At 41.1% G+C, this 17,992-nt stretch overlaps 2 protein-coding genes across 2 annotated transcripts in view; both read left to right on the top strand.

Annotated features, from left to right (window-relative positions):
* The window catches only part of LOC146980516 (uncharacterized), a 528,771-nt gene that overhangs the window by 262,658 nt on the left and 248,121 nt on the right, over positions 1-17,992 (top strand). The gene's annotated exons all lie outside the window — the stretch shown is intronic.
* Positions 5,109-6,545, top strand: LOC146980617 (uncharacterized). Its single transcript, XM_085787912.1, has 3 exons — positions 5,109-5,131; positions 5,378-5,874; positions 6,028-6,545. Exons 1-3 carry the CDS (start codon positions 5,109-5,111, stop codon positions 6,543-6,545), a joined length of 1,038 nt encoding a protein of 345 aa, XP_085644038.1.

The following is a 17,992-nucleotide window of genomic DNA, read 5'->3' as shown; positions in this document are numbered from 1 at the left end:
TTGCATCTATTTATTTGTTTTTGCTTTATTAATTTTATTTATTTTTTATATTATTTATTTCTCTGTTTATTTCAATATAATATTTTGCATTGTTTACAGGTTTCTCTAGTTCATTTATTCTTCTTTGCAACTGTCCAATGTGTTGCTATGTATGATATAAATAAAAGGAAAAAAAACAAAATTAACTATGCAACAGTAACTATGGAAAGTTTTTCCCTGAAGCTTCTTTTTGTGATTGTTTTATTTAATGTTTTATTTTCTCCATGTATTTGATTTTATTCTTCATCCCTTTTTATCCATCTTTAACTTTTTTTTTCAAACTTTATTTTATAATTGTTCAATGCTTCTGTTCTGACTATTTGTACTTTTTGATTATGCATCAGTGTAGGTTATATCTTGTTATAACTTTTATTTAACTCACGACCACATGTAGTATGGAGCACAAACATTAAACAATATCAATAATCAAACAGAGCGAGTGGCTGTAGCTACATATTTGTATTTTTGGTCTATGATGTGTTGTAGAATCTGAATCACGTCACCAACATATGTAGTTTTTCTACAGAGTGATGGATGCAAATAGATTTTTCTTTTAGTAAACAGACACATCTCATTATCCATTCTTATAAGAACACCTATACCGACCTTTCAGCCTCTCACATCACGAAGGAAAGACACAATACAAAGGAAGGATGCTGGTCAAAAACTTATAAATAACTTTTAGTTTATCAGCTTGTAGTAATAAAATGAGTTTAAACACAGAAGGAAGATTTACAGAACTCTTTGGTAGATATTTTCCTCTGAAGCTGATGATACATTTCTTTTCTTTCTGATCCACTTTGCAGCAGAATGACCAGTAGGTGGCGCTGTGTCCTGCACTTTGGTTTGGTTTGGTCTTCTCTTCTGTGCCACCGGCTGCAAAGCTCTTATACGGTAAGCTATGGGTGCACAGTGTGGTTCTCACGCTGCACCATGGAGGAAAGGAGAGATCTGCAGCGTATCACCAGAACAGCTCAAAAGGTCATCGGAACCGAGGCGAAAAAATGAGGTCTGATATGACACACCCAGGACAATGTCTCTTTGACCCCCTCCCCTCTGGCAGACTCAGGATCATGAGGGCACCGACTGATGGCCTGAGAAACAGCTTCTTCCCCAGGGCAGTGGAAGCCCTGCTGGCAACACACTGACACACTGCACTTTATATTATATATGTCGTCTTGTTTTTATTGTTGTTATTATTTATTGCTTAGGCTTTTAGGATGAATTATTATTATTTAATAATAATTATTAATTATTATTATTTCCTTCAGTTAAATCAAGAAAAAACTGAGGTCATTGTTTTTGGAAAGAAAGAAAAGAGGGTTGCTGTCAGTAAACACCTTGAGTCACTGAAACTAAAGACCAAGTCCGAAACCTTGGCGTGCTGATAGACTCAGATCTGACCTTCAACAGCCAGATCAAATCAGTCACCACATCAGCCTTTTATCAACTTAAGAACATATCCAGAATGAAGGGTTTTATGTCCCAAACTGATCAGGAGAAGCTGGTTCATGCTTTTATCTCCAGTAGACTTGACTACTGTAACGGTCTTCTGACTGGTCAAACAGCTGCAGCTCATTCAGAACGCTGCAGCTCCAGTTTTAACCAGAACAAAGAGATCAGATCACATCACCAGGTTCTTAAGACCTTACACTGGCTCCCAGTCAGCTACAGAATAGATTTTAAAGTTCTGCTCCTGGTTTACAAATCACTGAATGGTTTAGGTCCAGAATACATGAATGACATGTCAGTAGAGTCTAAACCCAGTAGAGCTCTGAGATCTACTGACTCAGGTCAGATAGTGGAGCTCAGAGTTCAGACCAGACATGGTGAAGCAGCATTTAGCTGTTATACTGCAACAACTGGAACAAACTACCAGCAGACCTGAGATCAGCCCCAACTGTCAGCACTTTTAAATCCAGGTTAAAAACATTTCTCTTTTCATGTGCTTATAGCTGAGAACTTAAAACTTTATCTATTTTATTTTATTTTACTTTTATTTGCATTTGCTTTTAACTCTGTTTTCAGTGTTTTGTTTGTTTTCATTCTGTCTTATGCTTCTTTTTTTAATGTTTTGTCTTTATGTAAAGCACATTGAGTTGCCTTGGTATGAAATGCGCTATATAAATAAAGATGCCTTGCCTTGCCTATTATTATTATTAACATTATTTTAAATGCTGCTATGGGTATCTGGGAATGCCTCAAATGGAAATTTCGTTGCATGATACAATGACAATAAAAGCATCTTATCTTATCTCTAAGAGAGAGAGATAGGTAAAATCGACAGTCAAAGTCTTTAACTTTTACAATTTTCCCAGAAACCACGTGATCACAGCCCAACCTCCTTGACCCAACTCCCAACCCGTCCTTTTCACGACTCTAAGCTTGTTTATATGAGCAGTGACGGGACAGCAGAGGCTCCTGAAGAGGTGAGTGTGCAGACATAGCTCAGATATCTGTAATCATGTTGTGAGCATGAAATCAGTGTAGTCATCATGCATGTTTACACATGAACTTTCTAGCCGCTTGTTGACAGATTCACAGCCTACTTGGCTTACACTATCTATCCCGTTTTCCATTCCTTTTCCAAACAGTGTATTCAGCTTAACTACATTTCCTTTTCAATCTGGCATTAAAAAAAAATTAAAAAAAATAAATAAGGGGGAAAAAATCTGAAAGAAAAGATTATGATAAATATTTTTTATTCTGTGTGTAATGGGGGCGGGAATAGATCAGCTTTTGCTTCTCCCGCTTTCCCTTTCGGCCATGTGTATTGTATTATTTGAACTAAGATGAAGTGTGATGATGATGATTTAAATTGACATGCCCAAAATAAACAAATTGATTGATTGATTGATTGATTGATTGATTGATTGATTGATTGATTGATTGATTGATTGATTGATTGATTGATTGATTATGTGTCACCCAAAAAAAGCTAACAAAAAAAAAAAAAACCTCAAAGCTCCGGTTTTGTGTTTAATGTCGATGTGTTATTGTTTGGTATTGTATTAGATTAGAATATTTAACGGTATTTAAAGGTATACTGTTTTTATGGCGTTTTTTCCATCGTGTATGAGGGTTGGGCAGCCCCAGGCAGGATTAAAAGCCTGATTAAAAAGGTGTGTCTTTGACCTTCCTTTAAAAACATCAACAGTCTCTGCAGTCCTGAGGCTCTCCGGCAGGCTAAATGCTGCCTCACCGTGGGTTTTAGTTCTGGGTTTTGGTATGGATAAAAGGCAGGTGCTGGAGGACCTCAGAGTCCGCGAGGGTTGATATGGTAAAAGCAGGTCAGATAAGTAAAGCCCCTGACACACCGCCACGACGCGTCCCGACGCCGACGGCTTTGGCCGACGAGTCTGTCGCCTCTCTTCGGGAGAAAGGACAAAGTGAAACACACTGTGACCGTCCCGACTGGCGACCAGAGAGACTGAGTGGAGAGGACTCCCCCATAGAAATACAGACACATTCTAAGTCATAAAGTGGTAGTTGCCATGTACAGTAACCATGTTGACTTAACAAAATAAAATGTAGACCGATCGGTTCATTGTAAAACATTTATTTATTTACGTAAATGTGGTTATTTCAGTCCGTAGCCCAGAGGCAGCCCTGCTCACTTTTCATTCAAACAAACTAATGCCACAGCCACAGTTAATTTCAATCAATGAGACCAGCATTAATCTCCCCAAAACAATTTAACCAGCCACGTGTTAACAGCGCTAAGCCGAAATTTAAACAGTTTTTAGCAGCTTACTGCTGTGGCTCGGTTGCCGCGAACTGGCAATAGCCGATGCTAATTTCTGTTAGCCCGTCTATGGTGTTTTACATTACACGTTAGCATTAAGCTAACGGGCTTTATATGCTTACTTGTGAGCTGTGTGTGTTTTGAACGTTGTTTCAAACTATGTGGGTTTGATTGAACATCTTTGATGTTTAAATATATATATTACCGCTTAATATATTGCTTTACTCCTCTTTTTATTTTGTATACCATTTTTACTGTAGGACAGGCTCGGACACCGTTTGTTTACTGTGGTCACTTCCGTCCCTCCCACACACCGCGCTGATTCGCTTAGGGCACGGCCAATCAGAATCGCCATAGCTAGCACACAGCCAATCAGAGTACCCGACGAGTCTACTCTCCCGACGGCCGACGAGTCCCGACCAAGGGGGCAGTTGTCGGTCTGAGAAGTGAAGCTCACTTCCGCGTTCAAAAAACTGCAATCCCCTCGAATTCCTCTGGGGGCTGGTGTCAGAAGGGAGCATTCCCCATAGAGCCCCATGTTAAAATCGCCGACTTTACATCCTCAGTAAACATGTTAAAAGCCTGGTGTCAGAACGTTTTTTCGTCTCAATCGATAGTTTCTACCCCCGCACACACTCTGAGGGGGGTGAATTTTTTTTTAACTCTACCGTTTTACTGTTATAAGGTTAAAACTCTGACCAATTAGGGCGCGGAAACGTTGAGTGACAGGTCCGAGCAGCTCCGGAGACAGGCTGCTTCGAGGCCAGTGGGCGGGTTCTCGGCCGGCCAATCCAACATGGCGCTGTCCAGGCCGCCATATTTGAGTCACAAAAACGACTCCCCAAAACCAATGGGTGACGTCACGGACGCTACGTCCATTCTTTTTACAGTCTATGGTCCCGACTGAGCATGTTCAATCGGCCCCGACGAGACCCGATGAGACCCGACGGAGAGGAACACACCAAACAGACGAGCTGCCGACGCCGTCCGACGAGGCCCGACGCCCGACGGTCGGTGTCAGAGTTATAGGCTATAGAAGGGAGGCCCCAAGAAAAATAAGATATGGGCACAGGAGCTGAATATCAAATTACACAGAGGGACCACGGCGGTCTCAGCATGTCAAGCACTAATTATTCTCACTGATTTTTGTCATTACAATTGAAAATATTCAAATTGTGTATTTGACCTGTAACATGCTCTTTGTAACCAGGCTTTGGAAATCCCCTTGAGTCTGTTGTTCCATTGACTTTCCTCCTGTATAAGATGATCCAAGTATTTGTTTTCATTTTGCAGAGACCAAGCATCCAGCTGTAACTTTGAGATCATGGATAGTGTTGCTTATTATGGGTACGTATATTAGACTCTACTGTACTAAATTAAACCATGCCATTGCCTGCTGTATGTCACAGAGAGTTTTGTTACACACAATTCATTTAAACATGATTATTTCTCATTTCTGTTAATTAGACCTGGAATTTTAAGTGAATCTGGCAAATGAATCTGTTTACCATTACAATAAAAGTTAGCAGTGGACTCTCCTCAGCTCTTTCTATTGTGTAACTAAGCTTTAACCCTTTCCTGTCTGCATCACAGGCCTGGAGGGCAGCACGTGGAGTTGAGTCTGTCCAATAGTCTGATTGTACCACTGAAGAGTGGACTCTCTTCCTTCATCACTGTCTCGGGGATCCTCCTCAGTATCAATGCAGACATGGTCCTTGCTGAATCTCAGGCCTTTGATGATATCAGACGACAGATTACGAACATGAAGCAGCAGATGGAAGAGTCAGAGCGCTTGGCCAATACAAAGCTTGAACAAGTGGATAGGGCGACTGTGAATCTCACTGCAGACCATAGTCAGTTAGCACGGCAGAAAAGCCAGAAGACCGAAGAGTTGAATAATTTGAATACGCAGCTGTCATCACTCCAGTCCACTTTAAACAATTACAAACAAGCTTTAGCGACAGCCAGGAGAAACCTGCAGTCAGCAGAAGACACCCTGAGGCAAATGACAGCAAAGAGGGATGAAGCAGAGAGAAAACGAAACACAGGGATTGGTATTTCCTTTATTCCAATTGTGGGTTGGATTCTTGGTGAGTAAATACACAATGTTATTAGTTATTTTATAACAATAAAATGATCACTGTATGTATCCCACTGAAATGAAAAGGGGGACTTGGCTCTATAGTTTTCTGTTACAATATTTGTCATTGATGTGTTTCATCATTAATCTACTTGAATTTCAGGACCGATGATGATTGTTAGTGCTCAATCTGACATGGACCGGGCCTCTGAAGCTGCGGACGTAGCTCGTCGAGAAGTAGATAACTGGACATCTGCCATGAACCATTATTCTAAACAAATACTGCACCACAATTCCTTGATCAGTGAAGCTCGTCGTGACATCTCAGCAGCTGACAATAAGATTCGTGAGACAGAAGCCAAACTTCGTGACATGTCTGTGAAGCGTAGGGTTGTTGCTGATAATCAGGATAAAATTAGACGAACGGTCACTCAGCTGGGGCTGCTGAGCGGGGTGGGGAGCGTGGTCGAGCTGCAGATCCGTCGCCAGGTCCTGCTGGAGCCTGTGATGAGGCTGTTGGAGGACATGATATCAAAACTGCGTCAGATGAGTGGAAATGAGCTGCTGTACAGCGAAGGTATACCGCACCTGGTGGAGAACATGAGGAGGAACCACAGGAAACTTGAAGTGCTTGCTGAGAGAAGAAACAGTGCAGATGCAGATGCAGATGGTTGGATATGATTTGCAATTCCATTGTGGTATATTATCCTCAACTCAGTTCAGTTCAATTCAAATTTGAAGAACGTTAGGAATTTCATTTGTGAAAAGTGATAGTTTATATTCTTACAGAATAAATACAAATAAATACAGATTTTAAAGGCGCACATATACATTTATGAGCAGCATAGTATATAAGGATGTTAGATTAGTTGCTTAGTAGTGCAATAGAGGAAGGTGATGATTCTCTGTCTTGTGGGATGTGTCATGTATTTTGCCTGTTGTGTGGAATGATGAATGTGTTCCTTGTTATTCTCCCTTTCTCTGTGGGGTTATGGTTTTTGGGGTAATGTGATGCTTTGTTTTTCCTTAGTCTAAAGGTTAGAGGTTATGGAATATCTGGATAGTATACCTCTTTGTTGGTGAAGGTGGAGTGTTGAGGATAAAGCCAACATAATAGAGAGGGGGTTTGGGTTAAGACAGGGAGAAAGATGGATCTCACATTGGCACCAGAGGCTCTCCATGATTCTTCATTTTTGTCACAATGCCCTTTTTGCAATGAACTCCTTTTTGTATGCAAGTAAAGACATGTCAGCGGTGATCACTTCTTTTCATCAACACATAAATATACCTATCTATCTATCCATCCATCCATCCATCCATCTAGATAAAGAGACATGGCTGGGCACCACAGTGACTTTTCTGTCACTCGCTCAGTTTGGTTTACAGTAATCAAAATTGTTCTACAAAAGTGTGTGCTTGTGTAACCATCTGAAACATTTGGTTGTACCAGTGTCAAAAGTGGGAGGAGACTTAAGCAGGTTTCTGAGCTCTGTTCTTCTATTCAATCCAAACTTGGTTTTACTGGAATAGATTTTATATCATACTGTAGGCCTATGTGGTCTTGACCTCAACACTACTGTGAAATGAAAGTAGCGCGAGAGTGAAAGGAAAGACACTGATGTAATGAGGTTTTGTCTGTTCTCAAAATGAACGAACATCAGTCATCCATTACTGTAAAGCCAGGAACACACCGCCACGACGCGTCCCGACGCCGACGGCTTTGGCCGACGAGTCTGTCGCCTCTCGTCAGGAGAAAGGAAACAGTGAAACACACTGTGACCGCCCCGACTGCCGACCAGAGCGACTGAGTGGCGAGGACTCCCCCATAGAAATACAGACCAATACAGACCAGGGGCAGCTCTGCTCCCTGTTCATTCAAACAAACTAATGCCACTGCCACAGTTGTTAGATTTCATCAATGAGACAACATTTATCTCCCAAAAACAATTTAACCAGCCACGTTTTAGCGCTAAAGCCGAAATTAAAACAGTTTTTAGCAGCTTCCTGCTGTGGCTCGGCTGCCGCGAACTGGCGATAGCCGATGCTAATTTCTGTTAGCCCGTCTATGGTGTTTTACATTACATGTTAGCATTAAGCTAGCGGGCTTTATATGCTTAGTTGTGAGCTGTGTGTGTTTTGAACGTTGTTTCAAACTATGTGGGTTTGATTGAACATCTTTGATGTTTAAATATATTTATATTGCCGCTTAATATATTGCTTTACTCCTCTTTTTATTTTGTATACCATTTTTACTGTAGGACAGGCTAGGACACCGTTTGTTTACTGTGGTCACTTCCGTCCCTCCCACACACCGCGCTGATTCGCTTAGGGCACCGCCAATCAGAATCGCCATAACTAGCACACAGCCAATCAGAGTACCCGACGAGTCTACTCTCCCGACGGCCGACGAGTCCCGACTGAGCATGTTCAATCGGCCCCGACGAGACCCGACGAGACCCGACGGAGAGGAACACACCAAACAGACGAGCTCCCGAGCTCCCGACGCCGCCCGACGAGGCCCGACGCCCGGCTCGGTGTGTCCCTGGCTTAAGATGCCGACCTGAATGTTGTGTAGTTCAAGATAAAACTGGACGTGGTGCTGATGTTTTGACATGTGACCTTCTTAAAGTCTAAAATCTAATATCTTCTTCTTCTTTTTTAATCAAAATCAATCTATCTTTGTAGCTATATGTATATGTCATTTACTTGGGAATAAATCTGTTATGTTGCCTTGATGTTTTCTGTTCTCTTTATGGGACAAGGTCTTCTAGTAGTGAAATCTGACCACTAGATGGGGACATGGTGTTGGTTTGCAGCTCAGGAAACTCCTTCAACAAAGGAGCAGATGTGATGCATCACACGGCCATCAAATTCTATAATATTGCATAATAAATAAATAATTCAGTGGGGAAAAGGCTGTGAAAAGCTATGACCACTCCAGGCTTTGTGTTATCATGACCCAAAACTGTGGTTCAGAAGAGGCTGTAGCAACTTTCAAAGAAACCAACTTTCATCATGATCAACACAAAAACCTGACACTCACCTATCCACCACTTTCCGGAGAATGAGGCTGGGTGTCGCCATGACGATCCATTCCACCTGTATTGTTGATAGCATAGACTGGTTGATAGAGATTGGCCGTGATGACTTTATTTATAATCATCACCTAATTTTAATGAGAACAATACGGACGAGGTTTTAGCTTTATGTCACATTTTCACGTCACTATATCACCGTTGTGACTACTCTGATTATGAAGTCTATAAAACGAATTGTTGAACAAACATTTTAGATTAGCTGGGCTAACCGTTAGCTGTTAGCCGTTAGCAGTGTCTTAAATAACTCAATAAACGGCCCATGAAAAAAATATTTTCTCCAGCGGATATCCTAGTTCCAACATGACTGAGCTAACTGAAGTAGTTTCATGTCGTGTCCCACAACGGGAGGGTTTTAACAGCTGACGTCCTGCTGTTAGCTTAGCTGCTGCTATTAGCTGTCAGCAGCAGCTAAGCTAACAACTACAATAACCATGACTAATTACAAAAACGTGCACACAGAAATAGTAATGTTTGTTCAATAATTCGTTTTATAGACTGAACAAACATCAGATTTAGTCAAAACGGTTTTGGCAGCCCGGAGCCCCCACATTTAGTACCTACACCGGTGGCTAATGCTACCAGTTAGCCGCTAACGCTACCAGTTAGCCGCTCACTAGAATGCTACTAAAACCGACTTGGATCATGGGAAAATAAAGTGGTGGATAGAATGAGCCATACTTTAGCTTTACAAAGGTTTAAGTCGCTCCACTGTCACGGCTCATCTATGTGCAGCAGTGGCACGCACAGTGGTGTAGTCGAGGGGGTACGCCGGTATACGGCGTATACCTACTTATTTTTCAGTCAGGATTGCGTATACCCACTTCTAAATCCCCCTGATGCGCACAAAGGGTTAACAGTCGGTCTCTGCTAGAAGTCCCGCCTCTAACCTGAATATCGATCTCCGATTGGCTCTGCCGTTTCTAACGTACATGTGATTGGCTGTCCCCGCTGTCACTCCGTCTGCTTGTAAAAGTTACCTGCTCGTTGGTCGGACGGGACAGGAGGTCACGGTGCTTCAATCTGCAACCGCCAATGTTGTCAACATGTTTGATCGGCATTTGAAAGAAAAGGAAAATGGACATAAAACACTTCTCTATCAGTGAAAGTGTAAGTTACTTAAAGGGTATCTAACTGTAGAGCCTCAACAATACAGATAATGAATAAAAGCCCATATTTAATGGCAAACTTTTTTCTTTTTTTTGAAGTTATTTTTACCACTAGCTTATTATTTCCATGTATCCTTTGTGTGAAAGGGAGCAACTGTTTAAAAAACAAAAATAAATAACATTGGTCAGGAAAAGGCCTAGAAAAAAACCTCAGATTCCAGATGCTCGTGTAGGCTAATTTTATACATTTTGGGGGAATAAATGACACATAAGTGTGTGAAAGTAAAATCCTTTTTTCCTCAGGCAATAACTGTAGGCCTACCACCAAGCTCTATTGTATCCCTAATATATCTGTTCATATGTCATGCATCAACATATTTTTGTCAGGTGACAGAGACAGACAGTAGAGAGGCTGGAGGAGATGGAGAAGGAGAGACCAGAGGAGGTAGAGGAGGAGAGGCTAGAACAGAGGGAGGAGAGGCAGGATGAGGTAGAGGAGGAGAGACCAGAGGAGGTAGAGAAGGAGGAGATGGAGGAGAGGCTGGAAATTCACAGGTGAGGTTAAATAACGATGAAAATTTAGAGTATACCCACTTCTCCAGGGACCACTACACCACTGGGCTCAAGCACCCTTTGGGCCCTATGTGTGCATGTACACACACACACACACACACACACACACACACACACACACACACACACACACACACACACACACACACACACACACACACCTGACAGCAGTTTTCTGGAATTTTTTGTTAAAACTCCAAGTCATGTGCAGTCTCTCCACCTTTTGTCAACTTACAACAATACAGCAGCTTACAACACAACACAGGGTTAATAATAACATCTCTAGAGGATTAATGGAAGAATATAACGCACTCAATAAATATTCACTGATTCTTTAGACCTGTCCTGTCCTCTATTACTAAACCGTTACAAACACACATGTAAACATGGATTAATAAGCTCATTTAACTGATAGAATAAGGACATTTATATCCTCTTGAGTCTTTACAAGTAATAGCAGCAAAACCTCCACTAGGAAGAAGGCTCTTTAAGAGTAAAGGTGGAATAATAAGAAACAAACACAACAATGGGCAACAAAATGGACTCGTTTGTGTTTTATTTGACACGGTCTAACATTCAGCTAATTAATAAAGCGCTGTAGAGAAGTATTAAGGGACTTTTACACTCAGCAGATAGAAATCCTCCTGTCGGGTCTGAGGCAGAAAACATGGCCGAGCCTTGACACAAAGACGGCATCTATCAAACTGTTTATCTATCTATCTATCTATCTATCTATCTATCTATCTATCTATCTATCTAACTAACTGTTTATCTATCTATCTATCTATCTATCTATCTATCTATCTATCTATCTATCTATCTATCTATCTATCTATCTATCTATCTATCTATCTATCTATCTAACTAACTGTTTATCTATCTAACTAACTGTTTATCTATCTATCCATCCATCCATCCATCCATCCATCCATCCATCCATCCATCCATCCATCCATCCATCCATCCATCCATCCATCCATCCATCCATCCATCCATCCATCCATCCATCCATCTATCTATCTATCCATCCATCTATCTATCTATCTATCTATCTATCTATCTATCTATCCTCATCCTGACACAAAGACGGCTTCTGATTGGTCGACAAAAGTTGGATTCTCTCAATTGACACAAATCCGGCTCCTGATTGGCCGATTTGGTGAGCAGGAATTGGGACATGTGCAGCAGAGGACCGTGTTCGATCCCCGGCCGGGCCAGGATGAGAGGAGAAGTGTCTCCATGACAACAGCAGGGACAGAGAACAACATTCATGAGGAGGTAGGTTATAAAAAACTGGATTATACTCCACAAATACTTTCTACACAAATGACAATTCTCAAAAACTGCAACTTTAGACTTTGATTCATTAAAACGTCTGAAATCACAGAAAGCTCCTGTTGCTGTATGACACTTATCAACTTTGACTTCTGATTGATCCCCTATGAGGAAATGTTGAACAACATTTTCCTTTTATTCATATCATACACAGCAACCGCAGTGAAGTTAGTTTGAAGTTGGATATCTGACAGACATTCGCTCCTTCTCAATACAATAAACATTTATATAAAATATAAGATGTGTTTAAATGCAATAAGAACAGGTGTGTGTCAGAGCAGGAACTGGGACAGAGAACAACATTTATGACAGAAGGAACTTCTTTATTCTGGGATGCATTTTGTCGTTGTCTTCTGAATAACAACCTGTCTTTGTCAAAATGAACGTAGCTACAGTAACATAAGATTTGGTGTCTTTTTAAAAGACTCAAAGTTGGAATTTCTCTCATACCCAGGGGGCAAAGCAAAAAAACGGACACGGAGCGTTGTAAAAGCTTTGACACCAGAAATGATATCTAGGAACTTCAAGGATTAAAACCTGGGTGGACAACCCGGTCAACTAGCTGCTGGAAAGCTACAGGGGGCCAAAACCCCTTTCTGGGGTCATTTTGCTGGCGAAATGATGTAAATGCAAATATTTAGGTACTACAATGGCATAAATAGTCATACAACTATAAAATTTGGCAGAGAGTATCTTGACACATAGGGGGAGGCATGAAAAAAACATTCTGGGGTTTGTTGCAACTCAATTTTAAGATATCACCCTCAACATCCCAAAAAAGACCAAAAAAAGTACTGTTCGCCTGACAAATTCTCATGAAAATTATTATTTTTCAGCACTTTATGGAGAATATCTATGCTTAACATGTATATAGAAAAATTCCTTAATTCATAAGCTTCCATTTGAGTCCAAGATAGCCTTTCTATCTCAAAAGCTCCACTTGCTGTGGCCAACGGTCTTCTCTATCTATCTGTTCACTTTGGGGAGACCAGAAATAGAATGGTTTCTGATCAGGCCAGTTAACATGTAGTTTTTCACAATAGGTGTTGCATTGTTTGGAGACAGCCTGTAGCTTTCCAGTAGCTAGTAGAAAGGCTATCTTGGACTCAAATGGAAGCTTATGAATTAAGGAATTTTTCTATATACATGTTAAGCATAGATATTCTCCATAAAGTGCTGAAAAATAATAATTTTCATGAGAATTTGTCAGGCGAACAGTACTTTTTTTGGTCTTTTTTGGGATGTTGAGGGTGATATCTTAAAATCGAGTTGCAACAAACCCCAGAATGTTTTTTTCATGCCTCCCCCTATGTGTCAAGATACTCTCTGCCAAATTTTATAGTTGTATGACTATTTATGCCATTGTAGTACCTAAATATTTGCATTTACATCATTTCTCCAGCAAAATGACCCCAGAAAGGGGTTTTGGCCCCCTGTAGCTTTCCAGCAGCTAGTTGACCAGGTTGTCCACCCAGGTTTTAATCCTTGAAGTTCCTAGATATCATTTCTGGTGTCAAAGCTTTTACAACGCTCCGTGTCCGTTTTTCAAAAAACTGGGATTTTGCCCCCTGGGTATCAAATAACCTCATAATATTGGCAAAATACTTCATTCATGAATGTACATTTCTAAACGTAACCCCACTGTTTTCTATTTTCTTAAAAGAGCTCTCTATTTTTTGTGACTCACTTAAAAATATTAAGTCCAAAAATGCACAACGTTTATGTTTCTATCAACATTTATTGGATCTCTCCCTTCATCAGACCCCAGAAAACTAAATGTGATGTATGATCCTAATTTTCTATGTTTGGACATTTAATTTACATTCTTTGTATTATTATTAGTTTATTTTTTACTTTAATTATAATTTATATAGCCCATACATATAAATATATATTTTAATTTCATGGCTTTCCTGTTCCATCTGTTACTCAGATGAAGACATGAGAACATGAAGACATGAAGACATGAGGACATGAGGACATGAAGACATGAAGACATGAAGACATGAAGACATGAAGACATGAAGACATGAGGACATGAGGACATGAAGACATGAAGACATGAGGACATGAAGACATGAAGACATGAGAACATGAAGACATGAAGACATGAGGACATGAGGACATGAAGACATGAAGACATGAAGACATGAAGACATGAAGACATGAAGACATGAAGACATGAAGACATGAGGACATGAGGACATGAAGACATGAAGACATGAGGACATGAAGACATGAAGACATGAGGACATGAAGACATGAAGACATGAGGACATGAAGACATGAAGACATGAAGACATGAAGACATGAAGACATGAAGACATGAGGACATGAGGACATGAAGACATGAGGACATGAAGACATGAAGACATGAGGACATGAAGACATGAAGACATGAGGACATGAAGACATGAAGACATGAAGACATGAAGACATGAGGACATGAAGACATGAAGACATGAAGACATGAGGACATGAAGACATGAAGACATGAGGACATGAAGACATGAAGACATGAGGACATGAAGACATGAAGACATGAAGACATGAGGACATGAAGACATGAGGACATGAAGACATGAAGACATGAAGACATGAAGACATGAGGACATGAAGACATGAAGACATGAAGACATGAAGACATGAGGACATGAAGACATGAAGACATGAGGACATGAAGACATGAAGACATGAAGACATGAGGAGATGATGACATGAGGAGATGAAGACATGAGGAGATGAGGACATGAAGACATGAAGACATGAGGACATGAAGACATGAAGACATGAAGACATGAAGACATGAAGACATGAGGACATGAAGACATGAAGACATGAAGACATGAAGACATGAGGACATGAAGACATGAAGACATGAGGACATGAAGACATGAAGACATGAAGACATGAGGAGATGATGACATGAGGAGATGAAGACATGAGGAGATGAGGACATGAAGACATGAGGACATGAAGACATGAGGACATGAAGACATGAGGACATGAAGACATGAGGACATGAAGACATGAAGACATGAAGACATGAGGACATGAAGACATGAAGACATGAAGACATGAGGACATGAAGACATGAAGACATGAGGACATGAGGACATGAAGACATGAAGACATGAGGACATGAGGACATGAAGACATGAAGACATGAGGACATGAGGACATAAAGACATGAAGACATGAGGACATGAAGACATGAGGACATGAGGACATGAAGACATGAAGACATGAGGACATGAGGACATGAAGACATGAAGACATGAGGACATGAGGACATGAAGACATGAAGACATGAGGACATGAGGACATAAAGACATGAAGACATGAAGACATGAAGACATGAAGACATGAAGACATGAGGACATGAAGACATGAGGAGATGATGACATGAGGAGATGAAGACATGAGGAGATGAGGACATGAGGAGATGAGGACATGAGGAGATGAAGACATGAGGAGATGAAGACATGAGGAGATGAGGACATGAGGAGATGAAGACATGAGGAGATGAAGACATGAGGAGATGAGGACATGAAGACATGAAGACATGAAGACATGAAGACATGAGGACATGAAGACATGAGGAGATGATGACATGAGGAGATGAAGACATGAGGACATGAGGAGATGAGGACATGAGGAGATGAAGACATGAGGAGATGAAGACATGAGGAGATGAAGACATGAGGAGATGAAGACATGAAGACATGAAGACATGAGAACATGAAGACATGAAGACATGAGGAGATTAAGACATGAGAACATGAGGAGATGAGGACATGAAGACATGAGGACATGAAGACATGAAGACATGAAGACATGAAGACATGAGGAGATGAAGACATGAAGACATGAGGAGATGAAGACATGAAGACATGAGGACATGAAGACATGAGGAGATGATGACATGAGGAGATGAAGACATGAGGAGATGAGGAGATGAAGACATGAGGAGATGAGGACATGAAGACATGAGGACATGAGGAGATTAAGACATGAGGACATGAAGACATGAGGACATGAAGACATGAGGAGATGAGGACATGAAGACATGAGAACATGAGGACATGAAAACATGAGGACATGAAGACATGAGAACATGAGGACATGAAGACATGAGGACATGAAGACATGAGAACATGAGGAGATGAGGACATGAAGACATGAGGACATGAAGACATGAGGACATGAAGACATGAGGACATGAAGACATGAGAACATGAGGAGATGAAGACATGAGAACATGAGGAGATGAGGACATGAAGACATGAGGACATGAAGACATGAGAACATGAGGAGATGAAGACATGAGGACATGAGGAGATGAGGACATGAAGACATGAGAACATGAGGAGATGAAGACATGAGAACATGAGGAGATGAAGACATGAGAACATGAGGACATGAAGACATGAGAACATGAGGAAATGAAGACATGAGGACATGAGGAGATGAAGACATGAGGACATGAGGAGATGAAGACATGAGGAGATGAAGACATGAGAACATGAGGACATGAAGACATGAGGACATGAGAACATGAGGACATGAAGACATGAGAACATGAGGAGATGAGGAGATGAAGACATGAGAACATGAGGACATGAGGAGATGAGGAGATGAGGACATGAGAACATGAGGACATGAAGACATGAAAACATGAGGACATGAAGACATGAGGACATGAGGAGATGAAGACATGAGAACATGAGGACATGAAGACATGAAAACATGAGGACATGAAGACATGAGGACATGAGGAGATGAAGACATGAGAACATGAGGACATGAAGACATGAGGACATGAAGACATGAGGAGATGAGGACATGAGGAGATGAAGACATGAGAACATGAGGAGATGAAGACATGAGGAGATGAGGAGATGAGGACATGAGAACATGAGGACATGAAGACATGAGAACATGAGGAGATGAAGACATGAGAACATGAGGAGATGAAGACATGAGAACATGAGGACATGAGGAGATGAAGACATGAGAACATGAAGACATGAGAACATGAGGAGATGAAGACATGAGGACATGAGGAGATGAAGACATGAGGAGATGAAGACATGAGAACATGAAGACATGAAGACATGAGAACATGAGGAGATGAGGAGATGAAGACATGAAGACATGAGGAGATGAAGACATGAGAACATGAGGAGATGAAGACATGAGGACATGAAGACATGAGAACATGAGGACATGAAGACATGAAGAGATGAAGACATGAAGACATGAGGAGATGAAGACATGAGGACATGAGGAGATGAAAACATGAGGACATGAAGACATGAGGACATGGGGAGATGAAGACATGAAAACATGAGGACATGAAGACATGAGGAGATGAAGACATGAGGACATGAGAACATGAGGACATGAAGACATGAAAACATGAGGACATGAAGACATGAGGACATGGGGAGATGAAGACATGAAAACATGAGGACATGAAGACATGAGGAGATGAAGACATGAGGACATGAGAACATGAGGACATGAAGACATGAAAACATGAGGACATGAAGACATGAGGACATGAGGACATGAGGACATGAGGACATGAAGACATGAGGACATGAAGACATGAGGAGATGAGAACATGAGGACATGAAGACATGAAAACATGAGGACATGAAGACATGAGGACATGAGGAGATGAAGACATGAGGACATGAGAACATGAGGACATGAAGACATGAAAACATGAGGACATGAAGACATGAGGACATGAGGACATGAAGACATGAGGACATGAGGACATGAGGACATGAAGACATGAAGACATGAGGACATGAGGACATGAGGACATGAAGACATGAGGACATGAAGACATGAAGACATGAAAACATGAGGACATGAAGACATGAAGACATGAAAACATGAGGACATGAGGACATGAAGACATGAAGACATGAGGACATGAAGACATGAGGACATGAAGACATGAAGACATGAAGACATGAGGACATGAGGACATGAGGACATG

This window comes from Trachurus japonicus, chromosome 9 (genome assembly GCF_045865225.1).
Source record: "Trachurus japonicus isolate A0001 chromosome 9, Traja_1.0".
NCBI classification, from domain to species: Eukaryota; Metazoa; Chordata; class Actinopteri; order Carangiformes; family Carangidae; genus Trachurus; species Trachurus japonicus.
The sequence above is the reverse complement of the archived record's forward strand: the minus strand, read 5'-3'. Positions and strand labels throughout refer to the sequence as shown.

Excerpts from the sequence above, each read along its gene's own strand:
- LOC146980617 (XM_085787912.1), top strand. The coding sequence starts at position 5,109 with ATGGATAGTGTTGCTTATTATGG. Across the intron at positions 5,132-5,377 it reads GATAGTGTTGCTTATTATGG|GCCTGGAGGGCAGCACGTGG; the intron begins GTACGTATATTA and ends TCTGCATCACAG. Across the intron at positions 5,875-6,027 it reads AATTGTGGGTTGGATTCTTG|GACCGATGATGATTGTTAGT; the intron begins GTGAGTAAATAC and ends CTTGAATTTCAG.